The sequence below is a fragment of the Mustela putorius genome, unplaced genomic scaffold (genome assembly GCF_011764305.1).
Source record: "Mustela putorius furo isolate JIRA1106 unplaced genomic scaffold, ASM1176430v1.1 tig00003987_pilon_pilon_pilon, whole genome shotgun sequence".
In the NCBI taxonomy this organism is placed as follows: Eukaryota; Metazoa; Chordata; class Mammalia; order Carnivora; family Mustelidae; genus Mustela; species Mustela putorius.
The window spans coordinates 7,636,827-7,658,654 of NW_025422126.1; the positions used below are offsets into that span (position 1 = coordinate 7,636,827).

Below are 21,828 nucleotides of genomic sequence, written 5' to 3' on the forward strand. Positions count from 1 at the left end.
AAACTGGAAAGGAAAGAATAAAATTACCCTTGTTTTCAGATGGTATGATCTTATACATAGAAAATCCTAAAGATTCCCAAAAAAAACAGAAAAATAAATTGACCCAAGCTGCAGGATACAAAGTCAAAAGATAAAAATCAGTTGCATTTCTATTCACTAATTATTCACTAACAGTGTGAGTAAAAAAATTACAAAATGATTCCAATCATAATAGCCATCACAAAGAATAAAAATTAACCAAGGAGGTGAAAGATCTACATGATAAAAACTAGAAAACAATGCTGAAAGAAATTAAATAAGACGTAAATGGAAACATATCCCTTGTTCATGGACTAAAAGACATAAATTGTTAAGATATCAACACTATCCAAAGCAATCTACAGATTTAATGCAATTCTTATCAAAATCCCAGTGATGTTTTTAAAGAAATAGAAGAACCCATCCTAAAATTCATATGAAATCTTAAGGTATTCTAAATAGCCAAAAAAATCTTGAAAAAGAAGAAGAAAACTGGAAGACTCATGTTTCCTGATTTTGAAACTTACCACAAAGCCACAGTAATCAAAATAGTGTGGTCCTGGCATAAAGAAAAACAGACCAATGGAACAGAATAGAGAACCTAAAAATAAACTTTTACATACACAGTAAATGACTTTTGACAAAGGTGCCAAGACTATTAACAGGAAAAGGACAATCTTTTCAACAAATGATGCTGTAATAACTGGACATTCACATGAAAAGAATGAAGCTGGACTTTTACCTAATACCATATACAAAAACTAAGTCAAAATGAATCAAGGATACAAATTTAAGAAATAAAACAAGAAAAATCTTAGAGGACAAAACCATGACATTGGATTTGGCAGTTACTTCTTGGATATGACAACAAAGGTATCGGCAACAAAAGAAAAAACAGGCATGGGACCCCTGGGGGTTCAGTTGGTTAAGTATTTGCTGTCAGCTCAGGTCATGATCCCAGAGTCCTGGGATTGAGTCCAATACTGGGCACTTTGCTCACTTGGAAGCCTACTTCTCCCTCTGCCTGATGCTCTCCCTACTTGTGTGCATTTGTGCTCTCTCTGAAAAATAAATAAAATCTTCAAAAAAGAAAAGAAAAAAAAAGGCAAATTGGTCTTCATGAAAAAAAAAATTTCTGCATCAAAAGCACTATCAATAGAGGAAAAAGGCAACCCACAGAATGGGAGAAAATATTTGCAAATCATATATTTGATAAGGGATTAATACCCAGAATATATACAAAACTCCTAAATCTCAAGAACAAAGGGGGGGAAAAAAACCAATTCAAAACTAGGCAAAGGACTTGAAGAGACATTTCTCCAAAGAAGATTATAAATTGCTAATAAGCACATGGAAAGATGCTAGACATTACTTATTAATAGGTAAATGCAAATAAAAACTATAATGAGATACCACCTCACACCCATTGAAGTGGCTACTATCAGAAAGAAAGAGGAGACAGGGAGGGAGAAGGAGAGAAAGAAGAAGGAGGGAGGGAGAGAGGAGGAAAGACAAAGTGTTGTTGAGGATGTGGAGAAATTGGAACCCCTATGCACTGCTGGCAATAACATAAGATGATACAGCTACTGTGGAAGAAAAGTATGACAGTTCCTCAAAAAATTAAAAAACAGAATTACCACATAATACAGCAATCCCACTTCTGGGTATACACCCAAAAGGACTAAAAGCAGGGTTTGTTTTTTTTGGCCCCCCCCCCCACAAAGGTCTTTTATTGAGATTCAACTGTATTTTCTCAAGTAAGCATTGCCCTGGCTGCTGTAAGCTTTTTTTTTTTTTTTAATTTATTTTCAGCGTAACAGTATTCATTGTTTTTGCACCACACCCAATGCTCCATGCAATCCGTGCCCTCTCTAATAGCCACCACCTGGTTCCCCCAAACCTCCCACCCCCGCCCCTTCAAAACCCTCAGATTGTTTTTCAGAGTCCATAGTCTCTCCTGGTTCACCTCCCCTTCCAATTTTCCTCAACTCCCTTCTCTCCATCTCTCCTTGTTCTCCATGTTATTTGTTATGCTCCAGAAATAAGTGAAACCATGATAGTTGACTCTCTCTGCTTGACTTATTTCACTCAGCATAATCTCTTCCAGTCCCGTCCATGATGCTACAAAAGTTGGATATTCATCCTTTCTGATGGAGGCATACTACTCCATTGTGTATATGGACCACATCTTCCTTATCCATTCATCTATTGAAGGGCATCTTGGTTCTTTCCAGTTTGGTGACCGTGGCCATTGCTGCTATAAACATTGGGATACAGATGATGCTTCTTTTCACTCCATCTGTATCTTTGGGGTAAATACCCAGTAGTGCAATTGCAAGGTCATAGGGAAGCTCTATTTTTAATTTCTTGAGGAATCTCCACACTGTTCAAAGTGGCTGCACCAACTTGCATTCCCACCAACAGTGGAAGAGGGTTCCCCTTTCTCTACATGCTCTCCAACACACGTTGTTTCCTGTCTTGCTAATTTTGGCCATTCTAACTGGTGTCAGGTGGTATCTTAATGTGGTTTTAATTTGAATCTCCCTGATGGCTAGTGATGATGAACATTTTTTCATGTGTCTGATAGCCATTTGTATGTCTTCATTGGAGAAGTGTCTGTTCATATCTTCTGCCCATTTTTTTGATATGATTGTCTGTTTTGTGTGTCTTGAGTTTGAGGAGTTCATTATAGATCCTGTATATCAACCTTTTGTCTGTACTGTCATTTGCAAATATCTTCTCCCATTCCATGGGTTGCCTCTTTGTTTTCTTGACTGTTTCCTTGGCTGTGCAGAAGCTTTTGATCTTGATGAAGTCCCAAAAGTTCATTTTCGCTTTTGTTTCCTTTGTCTTTGGAGACATATCTTGAAAGAAGTTGCTGTGGCTGATATCAAAAAGGTTACTGCCTAGGTTCTCCTCTAGGATTCTGATGGATTCCTGTCTCACGTTGAGGTCTTTTATCCATTTTGAGTTTATCTTTGTGTACGGTGTAAGAGAATGATCGAGTTTCATTCTTCTACATATAGCTGTCCAGTTTTCCCAGCACCATTTATTGAAGAGACTGTCTTTTTTCCACTGTATATTTTTTCCCATTTTGCCGAAGATTATTTGACCATAGAGTTGAGGGTCCATATCTGGGCTCTCTACTCTGTTCCACTGGTCTATGTGTCTGTTTTTATGCCAGTAACATGCTGTCTTGGTGATTACAGCTGTGAAGTAAAACTTGAAATCAGGTATGTGATGCCCCCAGTTTTGTTTTTGTTTTTCAACATTTCCTTAGCGATTCGGGGTCTCTTCTGATTCCATACAAATTTTAGGATTATTTGCTCCAGCTCTTTGAAGAATACCGGGGGAATTTTGATTGGAATGGCATTAAAAGTATAGATTGCTCCAGGCAGTATAGACATTTTAACAATGTTTATTCTTCCGATCCAAGAGCATGGAATGGTCTTCCATCTTTTTTATGTCTTCTTCAATTTCTTTCATGAGCATTCTGTAGTTCCTCAAGTACAGATCCTTTACCTCTTTGGTTATAAAAGCAGGGACTTAAGGAGATATTTATATATCCATGATCATAAAAGAATTATTTGCTATAGTTAAAATGTGGGAGTAACACAAGTGTCCATCAACTGATAAACAGATAAACAAATATGGTGTATACATATAATGGATTATTATTAATTCTTTTTAGGATGAAAATTGTACAAAACACTAAACATGAGTGAACCATGAGAGCTTAATACTAAATAATATAAGCCAATCACAAAACTATAAATACTGTAAGATTACACTTATATGAAGTACTTAGAGTAGTCACAATTATAATGTAAGAAAGTAGAATGGGGTTGCCAGGAGCTTGAAGGAGGACAGAATAGGGAGTTATTATTTAATGGGTATAGAGTTTCAGACTATGAGGATGGATGGCTGAAGTTTGCACAGCATTATAAATATATACAATACCACTTAATTATACATTTAAAAAATAGTTAGATGATACATTTTTTACTCTTATATTTTACAACAATTTTTAAAAATTTATACCAAAAAAGGCCACCACATAATATTTACTTGGGAAAGCAACCCAGATGAAATGCTTGTTTTCTTGGTGAGTAAGCACATTTCAGAGTGGACAAATAAATAATTAAATATATGTATGTTTAAAACAATCATACTGAGTATTTGGCATTTTAAGTAAATTTATGTGTTTAAGAGTATTTCTCCTAGGTTACCTTTGTAATTTCAATTTAAAATATGAAACTGAGTAGCTGATCTAGATTTGTGATTATTATTTGTGATTATAAGTTCACATCTCATTACATTTATAGATTTGAAAGATATAAGAGCATTTAATGTCTCCATAGCTGTATATTTAATATATTACATTTATAAGAATTTTTAAAGTATTCTTAAAATATTTCAGACAACTGCAGTACCAAAACAATATATTAAATGCATAAAAGCAATTTAAAACATCTAAATTAAATGGGATTGATTATTACTCAAAGGCCCTCAAAAATGATGATTAAAGAGAGCATGTGTTGTCAAGAACACTGGGTATTATACACAACTAATAAATCATTCAACACTACATCAAAAACTAATGATGTACTGGTTGGTAAACTTAACATAATAAAAAGAGGAGGAAATCTGGGCAACAGACACACACTGAGGGAGAAGACTAGCCATCTGTAAGCTCAGAAGAGAGGCTTCAGAAGAAACCAACCCCACTGATACCTTGATATTGGGCTTCTAGATTCCAGAATCATGAGAAAATAAATTTCTAGTGTTTGGGCACCTGGGTGGCTCAGTGGGTTAAGCCGCTGCCTTCAGCTCAGGTCATGATCTCAGGGTCCTGGGATCGAGTCCCATGTCGGGCTCTCTGCTCAGCAGGGAGCCTGCTTCCCTCTCTCTCTCTCTCTGCCTGCCTCTCTGCCTACTTGTGATCTCTCTCTGTCAAATAAATAAATAAAAATCTTTTTAAAAAAAATTTCTAGTGTTTAAGCAAAAAAAAAAAAAATGGTTAAGACATTAGCCTTATAGGGGTGCCTGGGTGGCTCAGTCAGTTAATCATCTGACTTGATCAGATCATGATACTGGGTCATAAGACTGAGACTTGTATTGGGTCTGTGCTGGGCAAAGAGCCTCATTAAGCCCTCCCTCACATCCCTAATAAAAAAATAAATACAAAAAAATTAGAGTTATAGTTGCAGGATATAAAATCAATGTACAGAAATCTCCTGCATCTCTATATACTAATAATGAAGCAGCAAAGGGAAGTTAAGAAAACAATCCCATTTATAACTGCACCAAAAAGAATAAAATACCTACGAATAAACTTAACCAGGATGAGAAAGACACATACTCTGATAAAATATTGATGAAAGAAATGGAAGATGACAGAAATTGAAAGATTTCCATGCTCGTGGATTAGAAGAAGATTTCTTACCCAAAGCAATCTACACATTTAATGAACCCTTATAAAAATACTTCGTTTTTCATAGAACTAGAACAAGTGATCCTAAAATTTATATGCAACCACAAAAGACCCCAAATAAGCAATCTTGAAAAAGAAAAACAAAACTGGACATACCACAATCCCAGACTTCAAGTTATATTACAAAGCTGCAGTAATCAAACAGTATGTGACTGGCACAAAAATAGACACATAGATCAGCAGAAAAGAATAGAAAACCCAGAAATAAACCCACAATTATATGGTCAATTTGATGTAAGAAACAAAGGCATAAGAAAAATTTTATTAAATTTCCTTACTACTTACAGCTCATTGATGAGTCCTTGAAACAGGCAGAGAGACATTCCTCTAGGGACTCAACTGCCTTGATGTTAATACCTTGCTAACCGCAAAAGGCAATCCTAGCCTAACCCTTCCCCCAACCCCCTAGAATCCTGTAAGTAGACTTTAACATATAAAAATTCCTTTAGAAATTTCTTTTATCTCTAAACCCCCAAGATACGTGTTGGCAATCATCCCCCAAGCATATGGCCCATTGATAAATATCTGAAGGGTCTCATGACTAAGTTTTTATCAGATGGTAATAAATGAACTTCTTCCAAAAATACCTAGCCCCCCTCAAGGTTCTGGAAACCTTGCTTCCAAAATTCCTTAGAGATTTACACTATCCCTAAGCCCCCTCCAACTTGAAAGTATATAATGAGTCACTCCTCACAACCCCAGTGCAGCTCTTTCTGCCCATGGGTCCTGTCACCGTGCTTTAATAAAATCATTTTTTTTAAAGATTTTATTTATTTATTTGACAGAGAGAAACCACAGTAGATGGAGAGGCAGGCAGAGAGAGAGAGAGAGGGAAGCAGGCTCCCCGCTGAGCAGAGAGCCCGATACGGGACTCGATCCCAGGACCCTGAGATCATGACCTGAGCCGAAGGCAGCGGCCCAACCCACTGAGCCACCCAGGTGCCCCAATAAAATCATTTTTTTGCACTAAAGACATCTCGAGAATTCTTTCTTGGTCATTGGTTTTGAACCTTAACATCCTTCCTACATCAAATTAGTCTTCGATAAAACAGGAAATATCTGCTGGGAAAAAAACAGTCTCTTCAACAAATAGTGTTGTTGGGAAAACTGGTCAGCTATAATCAAAAGAATGAAACTGGACCGCTTTCTTACACCATACGTAAAAATGCATTTGAAATGGATTAAAGACCTAAATGTGAGACGTGAAACCATAAAAATCCTAGAAGACAGCACAGGCAAGAATTTCTCTGACATTGGCCATACCAACATTTTTCTAGATATCTTTCCTGAGGCAAGGAAAACAAAAGCAAAAATAAACTACAGTCTACACCAAAATAAAAAGCTTTGGCACAGTGAAGGAGACACTCAACAAAACTAAAAGGCAACCAATGGAATGGGAGAAAATAATTGCAAATGATGTATCTGATAAAGGGTTAGTACCCAAAATATATTTTTTAAAAACTTTCATAACTTACATAACTCAACACCCTCAAAATAAGTAATCCAATTAAAAATAAGCAGAAGACATAAATAGATTTCTCCATGAAATGGAGATGGCTAAGAGACACACGAAAACATGTTCAACATCACTCATCATCAGGAACATGCATATCAAAACTACAATGAGATATCACCTCACACCTGTCAGAATGGCTAAAATAAAGAACACAAACAACAGGTGTTGGAAAGGATGTGAAGAAAAAGAAACACTTGTGCACTGTTAGTGGGAATGCAGAGGGGTGCAGCCACTGCAGAAAACAGTATGGAGGTTCCTCATAAAGTTAAAAATAGAAGTACCCTATGACCCAGTAATCACACTACCAGGTATTGACCCCCCAAATACAAAAACACTAGATCAAAGGGATACATGCACCTTATGTTTATAGCAGCATTATTTATAATAGCCAAATCAAGGAAGAAGCTCAAGTGTCCACTGATAGATAAACAGATAAAGAAGATATGGTATAGATATACAATAGAATATTATTCAATCACAAAAAAGAATGAAATCTTGCCATTTGCAACAACATGGATGGAGCTAGAGAGTATTACACTAAGTAAAATAAGTCAGAGAAAGACAAATACTATTTGATTCCACTCATAGTGCAACTTAAGAAATAAAACAAATGAGGGGCGCCTGGGTGGCTCAGTGGGTTGGGGCTCTGCCTTCGGCTCGGGTCATGATCTCAGGGTCCTGGGATCAAGCCCCGCATCAGGCTCTCTGCTCAGCAGGGAGCCTGCTTTTTCCTCTCTCTCTGCCTGCTTCTGCCTTTGTGACTCTCTCTCTCTGTCAAATAAATAAATAAAATCTTTAAAAAACAAACAAACAAAAAAAAAAAAAAAAAAAAAAAAACCCACACACAACCAAATGAGCAAAGGAAAAAAGAGAGACAAACCAAGAAACAAAACCCTAACTATAGAGAAGAAACAGATGGTTACCAGAGGGGAGATGGATGGGGGGGATGGGTGATGGGGATTAAGAGTACACTTAACATGATGAGCACTGAGTAATGTATGGAATGGCTGAATCACGATACTGTACATCTGAAACTAATATAACACTGTATGTTAACAATACTGTTATTAAATTTAAAAAACTAATAAAAAAGTTAGACTTATAAATGGAATAAGTTTTTGTTTTGTTTTGGTGCAAAATGGTGGTTTTATTAACCACCATTTTATAGGACCCATGGGCAGAAAGAGCTGCTGCCCCAGGGCTGTGAGAGGTGGCTGATTAGATACTTGTGAGCTGGGGGAGGTAAGGAAAAGAGAGGTTTCAAAAGGATTTCCAGATGTTAAAGAAGACTCACAGGATACCCTGGGCCTTGTTGTTGTCAAGTTAAGCTTGGTTTTCCCTCTAGCAAGGCATTACCATTAAGATAGTTGGAAGCTTCCTAGAAGAATGTCAGATATATTCCACCCAGGAGTGGGAATAAGGTTTATAAACTAAATTCAAAAGCTTAAGAACAAGGGTTCTGAGTTTAATAAACTAAATACTTATTTTGATTTCAATTAAAGTAAAATGTTTCTAGCACACAAACATCACCTGAAGGCACAAAATAAATTTATATTTAAAAAAATAAAAGGAAAATGAGAATGTTTCCATAGAAACAAAAGATAGTATTCTTTTTCCAACAGACCTGCACTCTAAGAAAAATTAAAAGATACTCTTAGGCTAAAACTAAGTATCAACTGGAAACTTGGACTACACAAAAGAATGAAGAGTACCAGAAAAGACAACTACATGAGTAAATATTTAAAATTTTCTCATTTTTAATCTTTAAAAAGGATTATTGACCATTTAAAGCAAAAATTAATGTATTGTGGAATTCATGACAGTAACAGGTCAAACAACAGGAGAGGTGAGATGGAAGTATATTGTTAAAAGATTTGTATTTTACACACGCTATATATATATATATATATTTAATGAAGAAGTGATAAGTTAAATATCATATTGTAACTCAGTACATCCACTAAAAAAAAAGCATAGCTAATAAGCCAATAGGGGAGATAAAGTCCTAAAAAGTAGATAAAGTCCTAAAAAGTACCCCATTAATCTAAAGTGAGACAAGAAATGAGAAAAATATAGCAAATAGTAGTATGCTCACATCAGGTGTAAGATGGAACGAAGGTGCCAAACAATCAGTAACCAAGATACTGTTTTAATGCAGTATTTTTTAAAATTTTTTAAATTTATTTTTTTATTAGCATATAATGTATTATTTGCCCCAGGGGCATGGGTCTGTGAAATCATCAGGCTTACACATTTCACAGCACTCCCCATAGCACATACTTTTCCCAATGTAATATTTTTAAAAATCTAAATTAATAAACGTACACCAAGGTGAGTCAGTCAGTTGAGCAACCAACTCCTGATTTCAGCTCAGGTCATGATTTCAGGCTCCAGCTCGGCACTCAGCCAGGAGTCTGCTGGATGTTCTCTCTCTCCCCACTTTTGCTCCTCCCTCTGCTCATTCTTGCGCACACACACTCTCAAATAAATAAATCTTTAAAAAATATAAATTAAGGAAAAATCCATGACAAAGAAAATAATTAAATTTCAAATACAGATAAAATTACTGACTTTACCTTTTGCCTCGGGATCTATTATGGTTTGGCATGGCACATCTGTACTAAAATATTTGACATTTTGTTCATCGTGAATGCTAAAGAGTAGGCAATACTGCAAGAAATTACTGAACTCTCACACACACTCACACACATGTATGTGTGCACACAAACACAGACACACACACACCTGCTAAGTACATTTACACATATTTCCCCTAAAAAGTTAAGAATTGACTTAACTAGCAGGAATGGGGCAGTAAATCCCACAGAAGCTTACTTTGATCTTTCTGTGCCTCAGCTTCCTTTGACTTCCAGTGAGTCATTTCTTCTTTTGGCTCACATGAGGTCAACACTGCTTCAGGAAACACAACGACTCAGTAAAATAAGAGGATTTGCTCCAGGTTTAGTGAGGGTGTCTAACTGGGCCTTTATGCCATAAACCTGAACAGCCAAAAGTCTTTGCATAGATTCTTAATAGGTCCTCCTATACACTTTCTCTCTTAGATGCTAAATACTAGTTTATACTCCTTGCTTTTGACATATAGACACACCTCTTTTTCAAATGCATCTTAAAAATATCATATTGAAATAAAAGTTTCATATAAACATGTTTGGATATATAATTAAAACATGTTTATAATTTTACAAAATGGGGTGAACACTGTCAAAACAAGTTCATTTAGGAAATAGGGATGAGACTTCCTTTATAAATATTTTATCACAAATCTCAAAAATTCCACAGTTTTGAGAGTAAGAAGAGATGGCAGGAATGGGCAAAGAAAACCATTTAGGAAACCAGTCCAGAAAGGAAGAAAATCAGGACCGTATGATACCCTAGAAGCCAAATTAAAAGTGTTTTTTAAATGAGGGAGTAATTCAAATGCTCAGAGGTTGACTCTTCTCATTTTACTGAGACTAACTGACATGTCATTGTATTTATTTAAGATGTATAACACAATGATGACTTTATATAAATAAGTTGACTTTTTTTTCTTATGATTTTTTTAAATTTATTCACTTGAGAGAGACAGAGAGAGGAGCAGCAGTGGGGGTAACAGAGGGAGAAGCAGGCTCCCTGCTGAGCAGGGAGCCCAAAGTAGGGGCTGGATCCTAGAATACTGGGATCATGACCTGAACCGAAGGAGACACTTAATCGACTGAGCCACCCAGATGCCCCACAAATTGACTTTTTAAATCATCTTCTTTTCATTAAAGAAATTTTATTTCCATGTGGTTCTTCTTTATTCCTTCTTTTTCTTTGCTAATACATTCTCCTTTCTCGTTTGCTTAATGAGTGTCCGCAGTTTGTTTGAGATATATTAAGGCAGCTGTGTTAAAATTCTTGATGATTCCAACATCTGTTTCTCTTGGTGGTAACATCTATTAATTACCTTTTAGGCTTAGATTTTTGTAAGTATGATGAAAACTTTGGACTATATCCTTGGGATTTTTGATGAAAGCCTCACTGCTATTTAAATTTATTTTATGCCTCTCTGCTTACTTGTGATCTCTGTCAAATAAATTTATTTTAGCAGTCATTGTTTCTAGGCATACATGTCCTGGCCCATGTTTGCAGCCATGGCTCCAAAGTCAGTTTAGTTTTCAAAAGCTTTGCAATGCTTTTCTGGCCTATCCCATTATGTGCTACCCAGAAGTAAATCTAAAATCCGGATGGTATTCCAGACCAACATTCAGTTATCAAATATTCAGCTGTGTTGTTTCTGTAAGGCTTCAAGCATAGATTACACAAAGGTCTGCCCAGGATTTTATATACAGGTTTTAAAAATCCCTTTATCCAGCACAGCAGTTCCTCAGATAATTAAACACAGAATTACCATGTTTCAGCAATTCCACTTCTGAGTATATGCCCAAAGGAATTTAAAGAAAGGTCTAGAAAATATACTTGTAGACTCATGTTCACAGCAGCATTATTCAAAATAACAAGATGTGGAAGCAACCCAAATGTCCATTGGCAAATGAATAGATAAATAAAACGTGTTATATACACACAATGGAATATTATTCAGCCTGAAAAGGGGAAGGCAATCCTGTCACATGCCTTAGTATGATGAAATTTGAGGACATTATGCTAAGTGAAATAAGACAGTCACAAAAAAGACAAATACTGGATGATCCATTCATATGTGGTATCTACAGTAGTCAAAATCATAGAAACAGAAAATGGAATGATGGTTACCAGGGGCTGAGAGAAGGGAGAAAAGAGGAGAGTTGTGTGTGTGTGTGTTTTTTTTTTAATTCCAATACAGTTAACATACGGTGTAATATTAGTTTCAAGTATACAAAATGTGCTCCTTAATCTCCATTACCTCTTCCACCCATCCCTCCACCCACCTCCCCGCTGGTAACCTCGGTCAGTTCTCTATAGCTAAGAATCTGTTTCTTGGTTTGTGTTTTTTCCCATTTGCTCATTTGCTTCCCCCCCCACCTAAATTCAACATATGAGGAGATCATATGGTGTTTGTCTTTCTCTGACTGACTTACTTCACATAGCATTACACTCTCCAGCTTCATCCCTACCATTGTAAATGGCAAGATTCATTATTTTTTTAAGGCTGAATAATATTTCATTGCATACTTATACCACATCATCTTTATCCACTCATCTATGTCAATGGATACTCTGGGCTGCTTCCCTAAGTTGGCTATTGTAAATAATGCTGCTATAAATACAGGGGTGTACATATCCCTTTGAATTAGTGCATTTTTTATCTTGGGGGCAAATACTCAGTAGTGTAATTACTGGATCATAGGGTAATTCTATTTTTAACTTTTTTAGGAACCTCCGTACTGTTTTCTGCAGTGGCTGTACCCCTCTGCATTCCTACTAACGGGGCACAAGTGTTTCTTTTTCTTCATATCCTCTCCAACACCTGTTGTTTCTTGTGGTTTTTTTTTTTGTTGTTGTTGTTGTTGTTGTTTTAGCCATTCTAATAGGTATGAGATGACACTGCAGTTTTGATTTGCATTTTCCTGATGATGAGTGATGTTGAGCATCTTTTAATGTGTCTGTTGGCCATCTGGATGTCTTCTTTGGAGAAATATCTGTTCATGTCCTCTGCCCATTTTTAATTGGATTATTTGTTTTTTGATGTTGAGTTTTCTGGCATTTTATTGAGGATTTTTACATCTATGTTGATCAGAGATGGCCTGTAGTGTGTCTACAAGTGGTTTATTTTTGGTGTTTTTATCTGGTTTTGTTATCAGGATGATACTGTCCTCAAAAAATGAATTTAGAAGGGGTTTTTTTTTTTCTATTTTTTTTTTAATAGTTTGAGAAGAATAGGTATTAAGTCTTCTTAAAATGTTTTGTAGAATTTACCTGCAAAGCCATTTGGTCCTGGACTTTGAGTTTTTTGAGGAGTTTTTGATTATAGATTCAATCTCTTTAGTAATCAGTCTGCTTAACTGTTCTATTTCTTCCTGTTTCACTTTTGGTAGAATATATGTTTCTAGGAACTTACCAATTTCTTTTGGGTGAACTTATTTGTTGGCACATAGTTTTTCATAATATTCACTTACAACTGTTTTTGTTTCTGTGGTTTATCATTTCTCCTCTTCCATTGGTGATTTTGTTTAAGTCTTTTCCCCTTCACCTTTCTTCTTCCTTCCTTCCCTCTCTCTCTTCCTATGAGTCTAGCTAGAGGTACATCAATTTTGTTGATCTTTATTTTTTTAAAATTTATTTATTTATTTATTTATTTTAATATAATTTTTTATTTTTTATAAACATATATTTTTATCCCCAGGGGTACAGGTCTGTGAATCACCAGGTTTACACACTTCAAAAAAAAAAAAAAAAAAAAAAAAAAAAAAAAACTGCTCCTGGTTTCATTTATCTGTTTTATTGTTTTGGGTTTTTGTTTTTGTTTTTCAGTTTCTGAAAAATCATTTATTTCTGCTCCAATCTTTATTATTTCCTTCACTCTGCTGGTTTGGGGTTTTGTTTGTTGTTCTTCTAACTCCTTTGGGCGTAAGGTTAGATTGTTTATTGGAGATTTTTCTTGCTTCTTGAGGTAAGCCTGTATTGCTATAAACTTCTTTCTTAGAAACACTTTTGCTGCATCCCAAAGTTTTTTGACCATTGTGTTTTTGTTTTCATTTGTTTTGATGTATTTTTTTTACTTCCTCTTTGATTTCTTGGTTGACCCATTCATTGTTTACTAACATGTTATTTAACCTCCATGGATTTGTGTTCTTTTCAGCGTTTTTCTTGTGGCTGATTTCTAGTTTCACAGCATTGCAATCAGAAAAGAAACATGGTATGACTTAGATCTCTTTGAAATTGTTGGGGCTTGGGTTGTTTTTTTTTTTTTTTTGGCCTAATATGTGATCTATACTGGAAAATGTTCCATGTGCACTTGAAATGAATGTATATTCTGCTGTTTTATTATGGACTATTTTGAATATATCTGTGAAATCTAGTCCAGTCTGTCATTCAAAGCCATTGTTTCCTTTTGATTTTTTTGTTTGGATGACCTATTAGTCGATGTAAGTGGGGGTGTTAAAGTCCCCTACTATTATTGTATTACTATCAATTAGTTTGTGTTTGTTATTAACTGTTTTACATATCTGGGTGATCCCATGTTGGGTACATAAATACCTATAATTGTTATATTATGCTGTTAGTTTGTCCCCTTTATTATTATATAGTGTCCTTCTTTGTCTCTAGTTACACTTTTTGTTTTAAAGTTTATTTTGCCCAATACATGTAACAAACCATAAGAGACTCTTAATGACAGAGAACAAACTGAGGGTGGGCGATGGGCTAGAGGGATGATGGGTATTGAGGAGGGCACTTATGATGAGCACTGCGTGTTGTATATAAGTGATGAATCACTGAGTACTACTCCAGAAACCAATATTGAACTGTATGTTAACTACTTAAAATTCAAATTAAAAAAAATAATAATTTTAAAAAAGAAACAAATGAACAAAGGAAAAAAAAAGAGAGAAACCAAGAATCAGACTTTTAACAATAGAGAACAAACAGAAGGTTACTAGAGGAGGGTGCTCAGGGAGAAGGGTAAAATAGGTAAAGGGGAATAAGAGTTTACTTAACATCATGAACACTGAGTAATGTACAGAACTTTTTTTTTTTTTAGGATTTTTTTATTTGGCAGAGAATGAGAGACAGAGAGCAAGAGCATGAATAAGCAGGGGGAGCTGCAGAGGGAGAGGCAGGCTCCCTGCTAAGCAGGGAGCCCCTTGTGGGGCTGGATCCCAGGACCCCAGGATCATGACCTGAGCCAAAGGCAGTCGCTTAACTGAGCAAGCCACCTAAGAACCCCTTGAAATTCTGATCACTATACTGTACACCTAAAATTAATATGACACTGTATGTTAACTATGCTAGCATTTAAATAAATTTTAAAAATTTTAAAACATAAAAAAAGTTTATTTTGCCCAATATTAAGTATTGCTACTCTAGCTTTCTTTGGACATCCATTTTCATAATGTTTCTCCAGCCCTTCACTTTCAATTTTCAGGTTTCTTTAGATATGAAATGGGTCCTGTGTAGGGAGCATATAGATGGGCTTTTTTTTTTTTTTAATCCACTCTGTTTACTCTATGTCTTTTGATTGGAGCATTTAGTCCATTTACACTCAAAGTAATTATTGATAGATATGTTTGACTTTTTGTTACTGGTTGGTTTGTAGTTTTTCTCTGATCCTTTTTTCTCTTTCTCTTTTGCATGATTTGCTGGTTTTCTTAGTTATACACTTGGAATCCTTTCTCTTTATTCTTTGCGTATCTGTTAGTGGTTTTTAATTTATGGTTACCATTAGGGTAGCATATAACATCTTTTGCACATAGCAATCTACACTAAGTTGACTGTCACTTAAGTTCAAACACTTTTTACTCTTTTTTTTTTCCCATTTTAAGTATATGGTGTCATATTTTACATCCTTTTATGAATGCCTTGACTGGTTTTTTACAGAAATACTTATTTTTACTGTTCTTGTGTTTCCTACTTTTCATATTCTCACTTATGGTCTTTCCTTTCCATTCAAGGGTCCCCATTAATATTTCTTGTAGGGCTGATTTAGTGGTCATGACCCCCTTTAGTTTTTGTCTAAGAAATGATCTCTCCTTCTATTCTTAATGACAGCCTTGCTGGAAAGAGTATTCTTGGCTGTTCATTATTCCATTTTGGCACATGGAATATGGCATGGAATCATGCCACTCCCTTTTGGCCTACAAAGTTTTTGATAGACTTACAGGGTTTCTCTTGTATGTAACTGTGTTTTCTCTTGCTGTTTTTGCTATTTTTTTTATCATTACTTTATGCCATTTTGATTACTATATGTCTTGGTGTGAACCTACTTTGGTTCATTCTGTTGAGGGAATCTCTCTGCCTCCTATTTCCTTCCCCAGTTTAGGGAAGTTTTTAGCTCCTAATTCTTCAAATAAATTTTTGCCCCGTTTTCTCTCTCTTCTTCTTTAGGGAACCCTATAATGTGAATATTATTATGCTTGATGGGGTCACTAAGCTCCCTAAGCCTATTCTCATTTTCATAATTCTTCTTTCCTCATTTGCTGTTTGATTGCTTTCCATTCCTCTGTCTTCCAGTTCATTAAATTGTTCCTCTGCTTCTTTCAGCCTGCTACTTATTTCATCAAGTGTATTTTTATTCATTGTGTTCTTCAATTCTAAATGGTTCTTTTTCTATCTCTGTCTTAAGGGTCTCACTGATGCCTTCCACTCTTTTTTGAAGTCCAGTGAGTATCTTTTTGATCATTACCTTAAATTGTCTCTCAGGCATATTACTTACATTTTAGTTCTCTTCCTGTGATTTTGTCCTGTTCTTTCATTTGTGACATATTCCTCTGTCTCCTCATTTTGCCTAGCTCTCTGTGTCTGTGTGTTAGGAAAGCCAGGTATCTCTCTTATTTGTTTTTTGTTTTTTGTTTATTTAAGATCTTTTTATTTATTTGAGAGAGAGAGACACAGCGAGAGAGAGAACACAGGCAAGTGGAGTGGGAGAAGGAGCAGGTTCCCCACTGAGCAGGGAGCCCCATGTGGGGCTTACTCCTGGGACCCTGAGATCATGACCTGAGCCGAAGGCAGACGCTTAATGACTAAGCCACCCAGGCGCCCCTACATCTCATATTCTCGTGCACTTTTAAGTATGTGATTTTTATCCATTTGTTGTTGTTTTTGTATTTTGTAATTCTTGGAAAAAATAAGGTGGAATGTGCTTACTCCATTTCATCTGGAACAGAAGTTCCAGTAGCTGTACTTGAAATTTTTATATTTCCCAGGATTCTCTTACCTCTTTTGGTAGTTAACCACATTTTAATACTTATACTTAGTAATTCTTCTTTAAACTTTTTAAAAAAAGATTTTATTTATTTGACAGACAGAGATCAATAGTAGGCAGAGAGGCAGGCAGAGGAGAGAGGGGGAAGTAGGCTCCCTGCTGAGCAGAGAGCCCGATGGCAGGGCTCAATCCCAGGACCCTGGACATGATCTGAGCCAAAGGCAGAGGCTTTAACCCACTGAGCCACCCAGGCACCCCATACTTAGTAATTCTTGATACTGCATTTTTCCTGTTCAAGTTACTGGTGTGGTATTCATGTCCTGACTGGACTCTGGCTGATATGCAATTTTTGGTAATGATAAAGCATAGGGTATGACCATGAATGTGAATGGTGCAGGAACAATGAGCAAAGAGACTGAGGGGTTGGAAGGATCACCTACTTTAAAGTTGAAGTCACAGAAGTAACACAAGAGAGAGAAAGACGTTACACCAGGACCTCACCAACTGAGCACCTTTACCACATTATGTCATGACCATGAGACATTTCAATAAATGACCCAGGAGCTCTAATAAACTATCCATTTTCAATTCTAAGTCAAACATTCTGCATGAAACAGTTGTTACTGTTGGATACCATCAAGAACTCCACTCAGGGGTCAGGAAATCTAGCTCTAATTCTGGATTTATTATGCTCATTCCAGCCTTAGGACTTCAGTAATATATTGTCCTTATTTAAATCTAGGTTCAAAACATATTTCCTCATCTTTGAAATAGAAGGTTCATTTCTCTTTTGTTTCTCCCTTAGAAGGGCTATAAAGGCAGTCTGTACAAACCACATTCTCTAATATACCCATACTACAGATGAAACCTTTCCACGTCCAGCTGCTCTGGTACAAAGATTCTACAGCAAAGCATGTCATTTTGTCCTCACCACTGCCCTGATTCAAGTCTTCTTTTGTTTTCCCTTGGACAGTGCCACAGCCAATCACCTATCTCCCTGACAATTCTCTCTCATACATGTCCTGATGAGTCTTTCTAAAACAATGAGGTAATATGTCCTCTACAGTCTACCAAAGCAGCCCATTACACATTTAGGGATCTCTATGATCCAGCCTCAGTGGGTCCTACAGCCATACCTCTTATTCACATAGCCTTCTCCTACCCCCAAAGCATATCACTTAAGGATTCCATACAGGTTAGCTTGCAGACTGTTGCCTCTCCATAGAATACCTTCTTTATTCACCTTTGATTGGTAAAATAATATTTTTTCCTCAAGACAACATAAACACAATTCTGAGGACACCGATCTTTTTCACACAATGGGCAGTGGTCTTTTCCTCCACTGATGATCCTCCACATGATCCCAGGGTCCTGATGTTCTACTGCATTTGACTTATTCTTCTCTGGAAGGAACTCACCACAAATCGTTTTATACTCTCTTTATAAACATGCTGTTTCTCCTTCACTGGCTAGGAACATCTATTAAGCAGGGCTACATCTTTTTTGCCTCTCTCTAGCACCCACAAAAAGGCCTAGAATATAGTAGGTGCCCAGGGAATTTAAAGTAGATTGCTAGGGTAGTGCATGGGGTTAAAATGTCAGCATGGTTTGCAATGAGCACAAATTTGAATTATGTATGGAAACTATATAGTGTGTATATTATTTATGAGACTATGTTTGAGAATGTAGGGGTACAGAAGTGTGGTTTGTAAAGAAGTGGTCTCTGTGTGTGCTCTGTGCATATGTGCCATACAAATACAGGAGAAACTTCCCGGGGCTTGTCCTCTCTACAAGTTGGGTCATACTGGTCATCTTCCATGGCATTGGTCTTATCTCTTCCCCATTTCAGCCCCTGCTTTCCTACCTTAATTGTACATCACTCTCCAGCCCCCAGGCCCCTTGTTCAACAGCTTTCTCAAAGGACATCATGGTATTCTCAGGCCCCAACTGTGGAAGAAAAAAACATCAACTGCTATTCCTCAGAGTCTCTCTCCCTGCCACCATCCCTTTAATGGCTGGGAGGGAGCCCAGTAACAAAGGGCTTTAGGAAGATGAGTTTGGATCCCTTGGCTCTTTGCGGGGGGAGGGGAGGAGCTATTTTTTGAAGAGCCTGCCTATATTCTCCTCTACCCAAACTGATTCTGGGACTCTGCTCATCTGAGGTAATGTGACTGGGCACAGTACAGAAAGATAAGTTAGGTGACTTGGGTTCAAATCCAACCTTTACAATTAACTCTTCATTCTTGTCATTTCCAGCCAAACCCTTTTCCTTTCCAGGGGTTGCCATGGTTCTGAGGTCCCATTCTCTCATCCACACACCCCATGTATATGCCTACTCAGCCATGCTCAGACCTACCATGGGTGCACCTCTATGTCCAAAGAAGTCTGGCTTGGGTCCCAATTTACCCTCCTCCTGAATGCAGGGAGAATGAATCCCCAATGGAATAACATAGAGACATAAAAGGATAAGGAAAAAAGGCAATCCAATAGCCACCTGTAGAGCTAAAAAAAAGTTGGGAGAGAGAGAAGTGAGAACAAAGCAGAAGTGGAATGGAAAACCATCTCAAGCAACTAACTATCCCAGCAGCTGTCAGTTAATACCCAGTCTATCAGTTTCATTGATTCTATGGACTAGCTCATTTACTATTTCTGTCACGTCCTCACTTATTTTCAGTGATTTTTAAAGTATAGGGTTATCCAAATACAAGCATTACTATTAAGAAAAAAATCACTGGAACTATAAATTTAAAAGGGAATGAACTGTGAAGGAAGTAGGATGAAGAGAAAATGTTAAGGAATATTTTCGCAGGAGGAAAAGTAGTTTTGTAGGTTCTGAGAAAGCCTGTAAAGATAACCCTAAAATGCCTGTATTTAAGAAATTGCAAAATAGTGGAAGGAGCACTAGTTGACAAAAATCTTAGTTCAAAGCCATAGTCTACCACTTTCTAGTCGTGTGACTAAGGACATGTTGCTTAACCTCTCTGAGTCTTCATTTTCTTCATTCTGAAAAAAGGAGCTATCTTTCTACTAAAACCTACCTCAGAGAATTGATATATCAACAGTGATGAGTCATAATAGGTCATCGATAAATATTAGGTATTTGCTCGTCTCTTTCTCTCTTTCTCACACACCCACCCAACAGCCTATCGCAGTATCTGTTATCACTGGTCATTCCCCCAACACTATTTTAGACCTCTGAGAATTTTACCCATTTGCATATTTTTAAGTTACCACTTATGCTCCAATCACTTGCAAATCTAGATCTCCAGCTCTAACCTCTCAACTTTGTGAGTGTATTACATCTCCTGGTTTTTTCTCTGTCATAATTTGCCATCTTGTATCTTCTGATTCTAGCTAAAATTTAGGAAATGAAAAAGAGTTCATTATTATCCCCTTTAAGATCCTGCCCCAGAAATATTGCCTAAAATTCACCTCATACACACATGTACAAGCACACAATGGCAAAAGTATCAATCCAGTCTTTCTTTTGCCTGCATCCTTGCACAATTCAGAAAGCAAATACTCCTTATTTAATCAAGAGTAAAAAGAGAGACGGTAAAGAAAGCAAGACCCTACTTTTTTAGTGAAGGTGCTGCAAGATAACTTTATTCTCAGAACAATTTGGTATACAGCTCTGATTCTTTTGTTTCCATATTAGGAATGGAGAGATCAGTGGCAGTAGCAGACATTTTCTGTTTCTGCTATGAGTCAGGGAGTCACAGGAGACTGCTTTGAATTACTAGGATGGAACGAGGGATATCTGGACCCATCATAAGTTTGTTAGTTGATACTAGCAATATTTGATACAAACTAAAGAAACTGTAACTTGTGCAATCACTTCAGTCAAATAAAATTAAAATATATCTCTATTCTCGCCCCACCATTCCCAGAAAATCTGTAACAACAAAGATAAAATTCTTATTTTTCTAGAAGAATCCCTTTTCAGAAGGACACCTGTTTGGCTAGGAAACTGCTGCGACAGGCCACATATGGTTGTGAGTTCGACCGCAAAGAGCATGTAAGAATAACAAGCTAAATGAATTTTGAAGTGGTATAGTGGTGGCTATCTACTAAATTTGCATTTTGCTAAGTGAAGTATACAAGCTAAAGTTAGAGATGAAATAAACAGGTAAGGTTCTACCACATGACATACCTTCTTCTTCCAAATGGATTAAGTAGAAGCCCACAGGCCAGGAAAGGATAACCATCATAGTTATGCCACTCAGGTGCACATAGGGAGCAAAGATCTGGGAGAAAGCCAAAAGTTAGGCTGACACATTTAGACAGACAGCGCTAGACCTATAGGATGATGCTTACCTGCAGTGACAACCCAGTAGTCAGCCACCTGTCCCTCCAGTATGTGAATAAAATCCACAAAAAAAATGAGATTGTCACAATCACTAGCAGAACCAGGACCTGGGGAAACAGAAAGAATCTCCTGACATCTAGGCACTAGGACTGAATCAGAACTGTTTTGGGGAATTACATGTGTGTCCCAACAACGGGACTTCATTTCCTCATCCTTTTACTCTGCCTGGCAAATCTTCAACATGGAATGGTTCCAATCACTTAACCACCTCTGTGTGTAAGTCTTCGCTGGACAGCATGGCCAGGGAAAAAATTACTCAGCTATGTGGTCTGTTGGCTTTAGTAATTTACCATCTCTAGCCTCAGCTGGGCCCTAAGCATTGCTTAGCACCTCTCACCCTACTTCAACAATGGCTATTACAAATATTCACTACTTTTCTATATGGCTCAATATATTCACAAGTAAACAGTATTCTATAATTGCCTTTTCTATGTTTTCTGCAACAGACTATAACATTCATGATATCAAGGACAATGTTTATGATTATATCCTTACTGCCTTGCAAAATGTTTGGCACACAATAGGCATCCAATAAATATTTGTTGAACAAAGGGGAACAGAAATCTGCCTGCCAGAACACTATATACTTC

The 21,828-nt window shown here is 36.8% G+C and overlaps 1 protein-coding gene across 1 annotated transcript in view; it reads right to left on the reverse strand.

Annotated features, from left to right (window-relative positions):
- GDPD4 (glycerophosphodiester phosphodiesterase domain containing 4) overlaps positions 1-21,828 on the reverse strand; it is a 145,318-nt gene that overhangs the window by 76,146 nt on the left and 47,344 nt on the right. The window contains exons 6-10 of the mRNA XM_045071368.1: positions 21,187-21,285; positions 21,023-21,116; positions 20,146-20,223; positions 19,226-19,371; positions 18,734-18,816 (exon numbers count right to left, since the gene is read on the reverse strand). Of these exons, the coding sequence (XP_044927303.1) occupies positions 18,734-18,816; positions 19,226-19,371; positions 20,146-20,223; positions 21,023-21,116; positions 21,187-21,285 (500 nt within the window). The remainder of the gene's footprint in view (positions 1-18,733; positions 18,817-19,225; positions 19,372-20,145; positions 20,224-21,022; positions 21,117-21,186; positions 21,286-21,828) is intronic.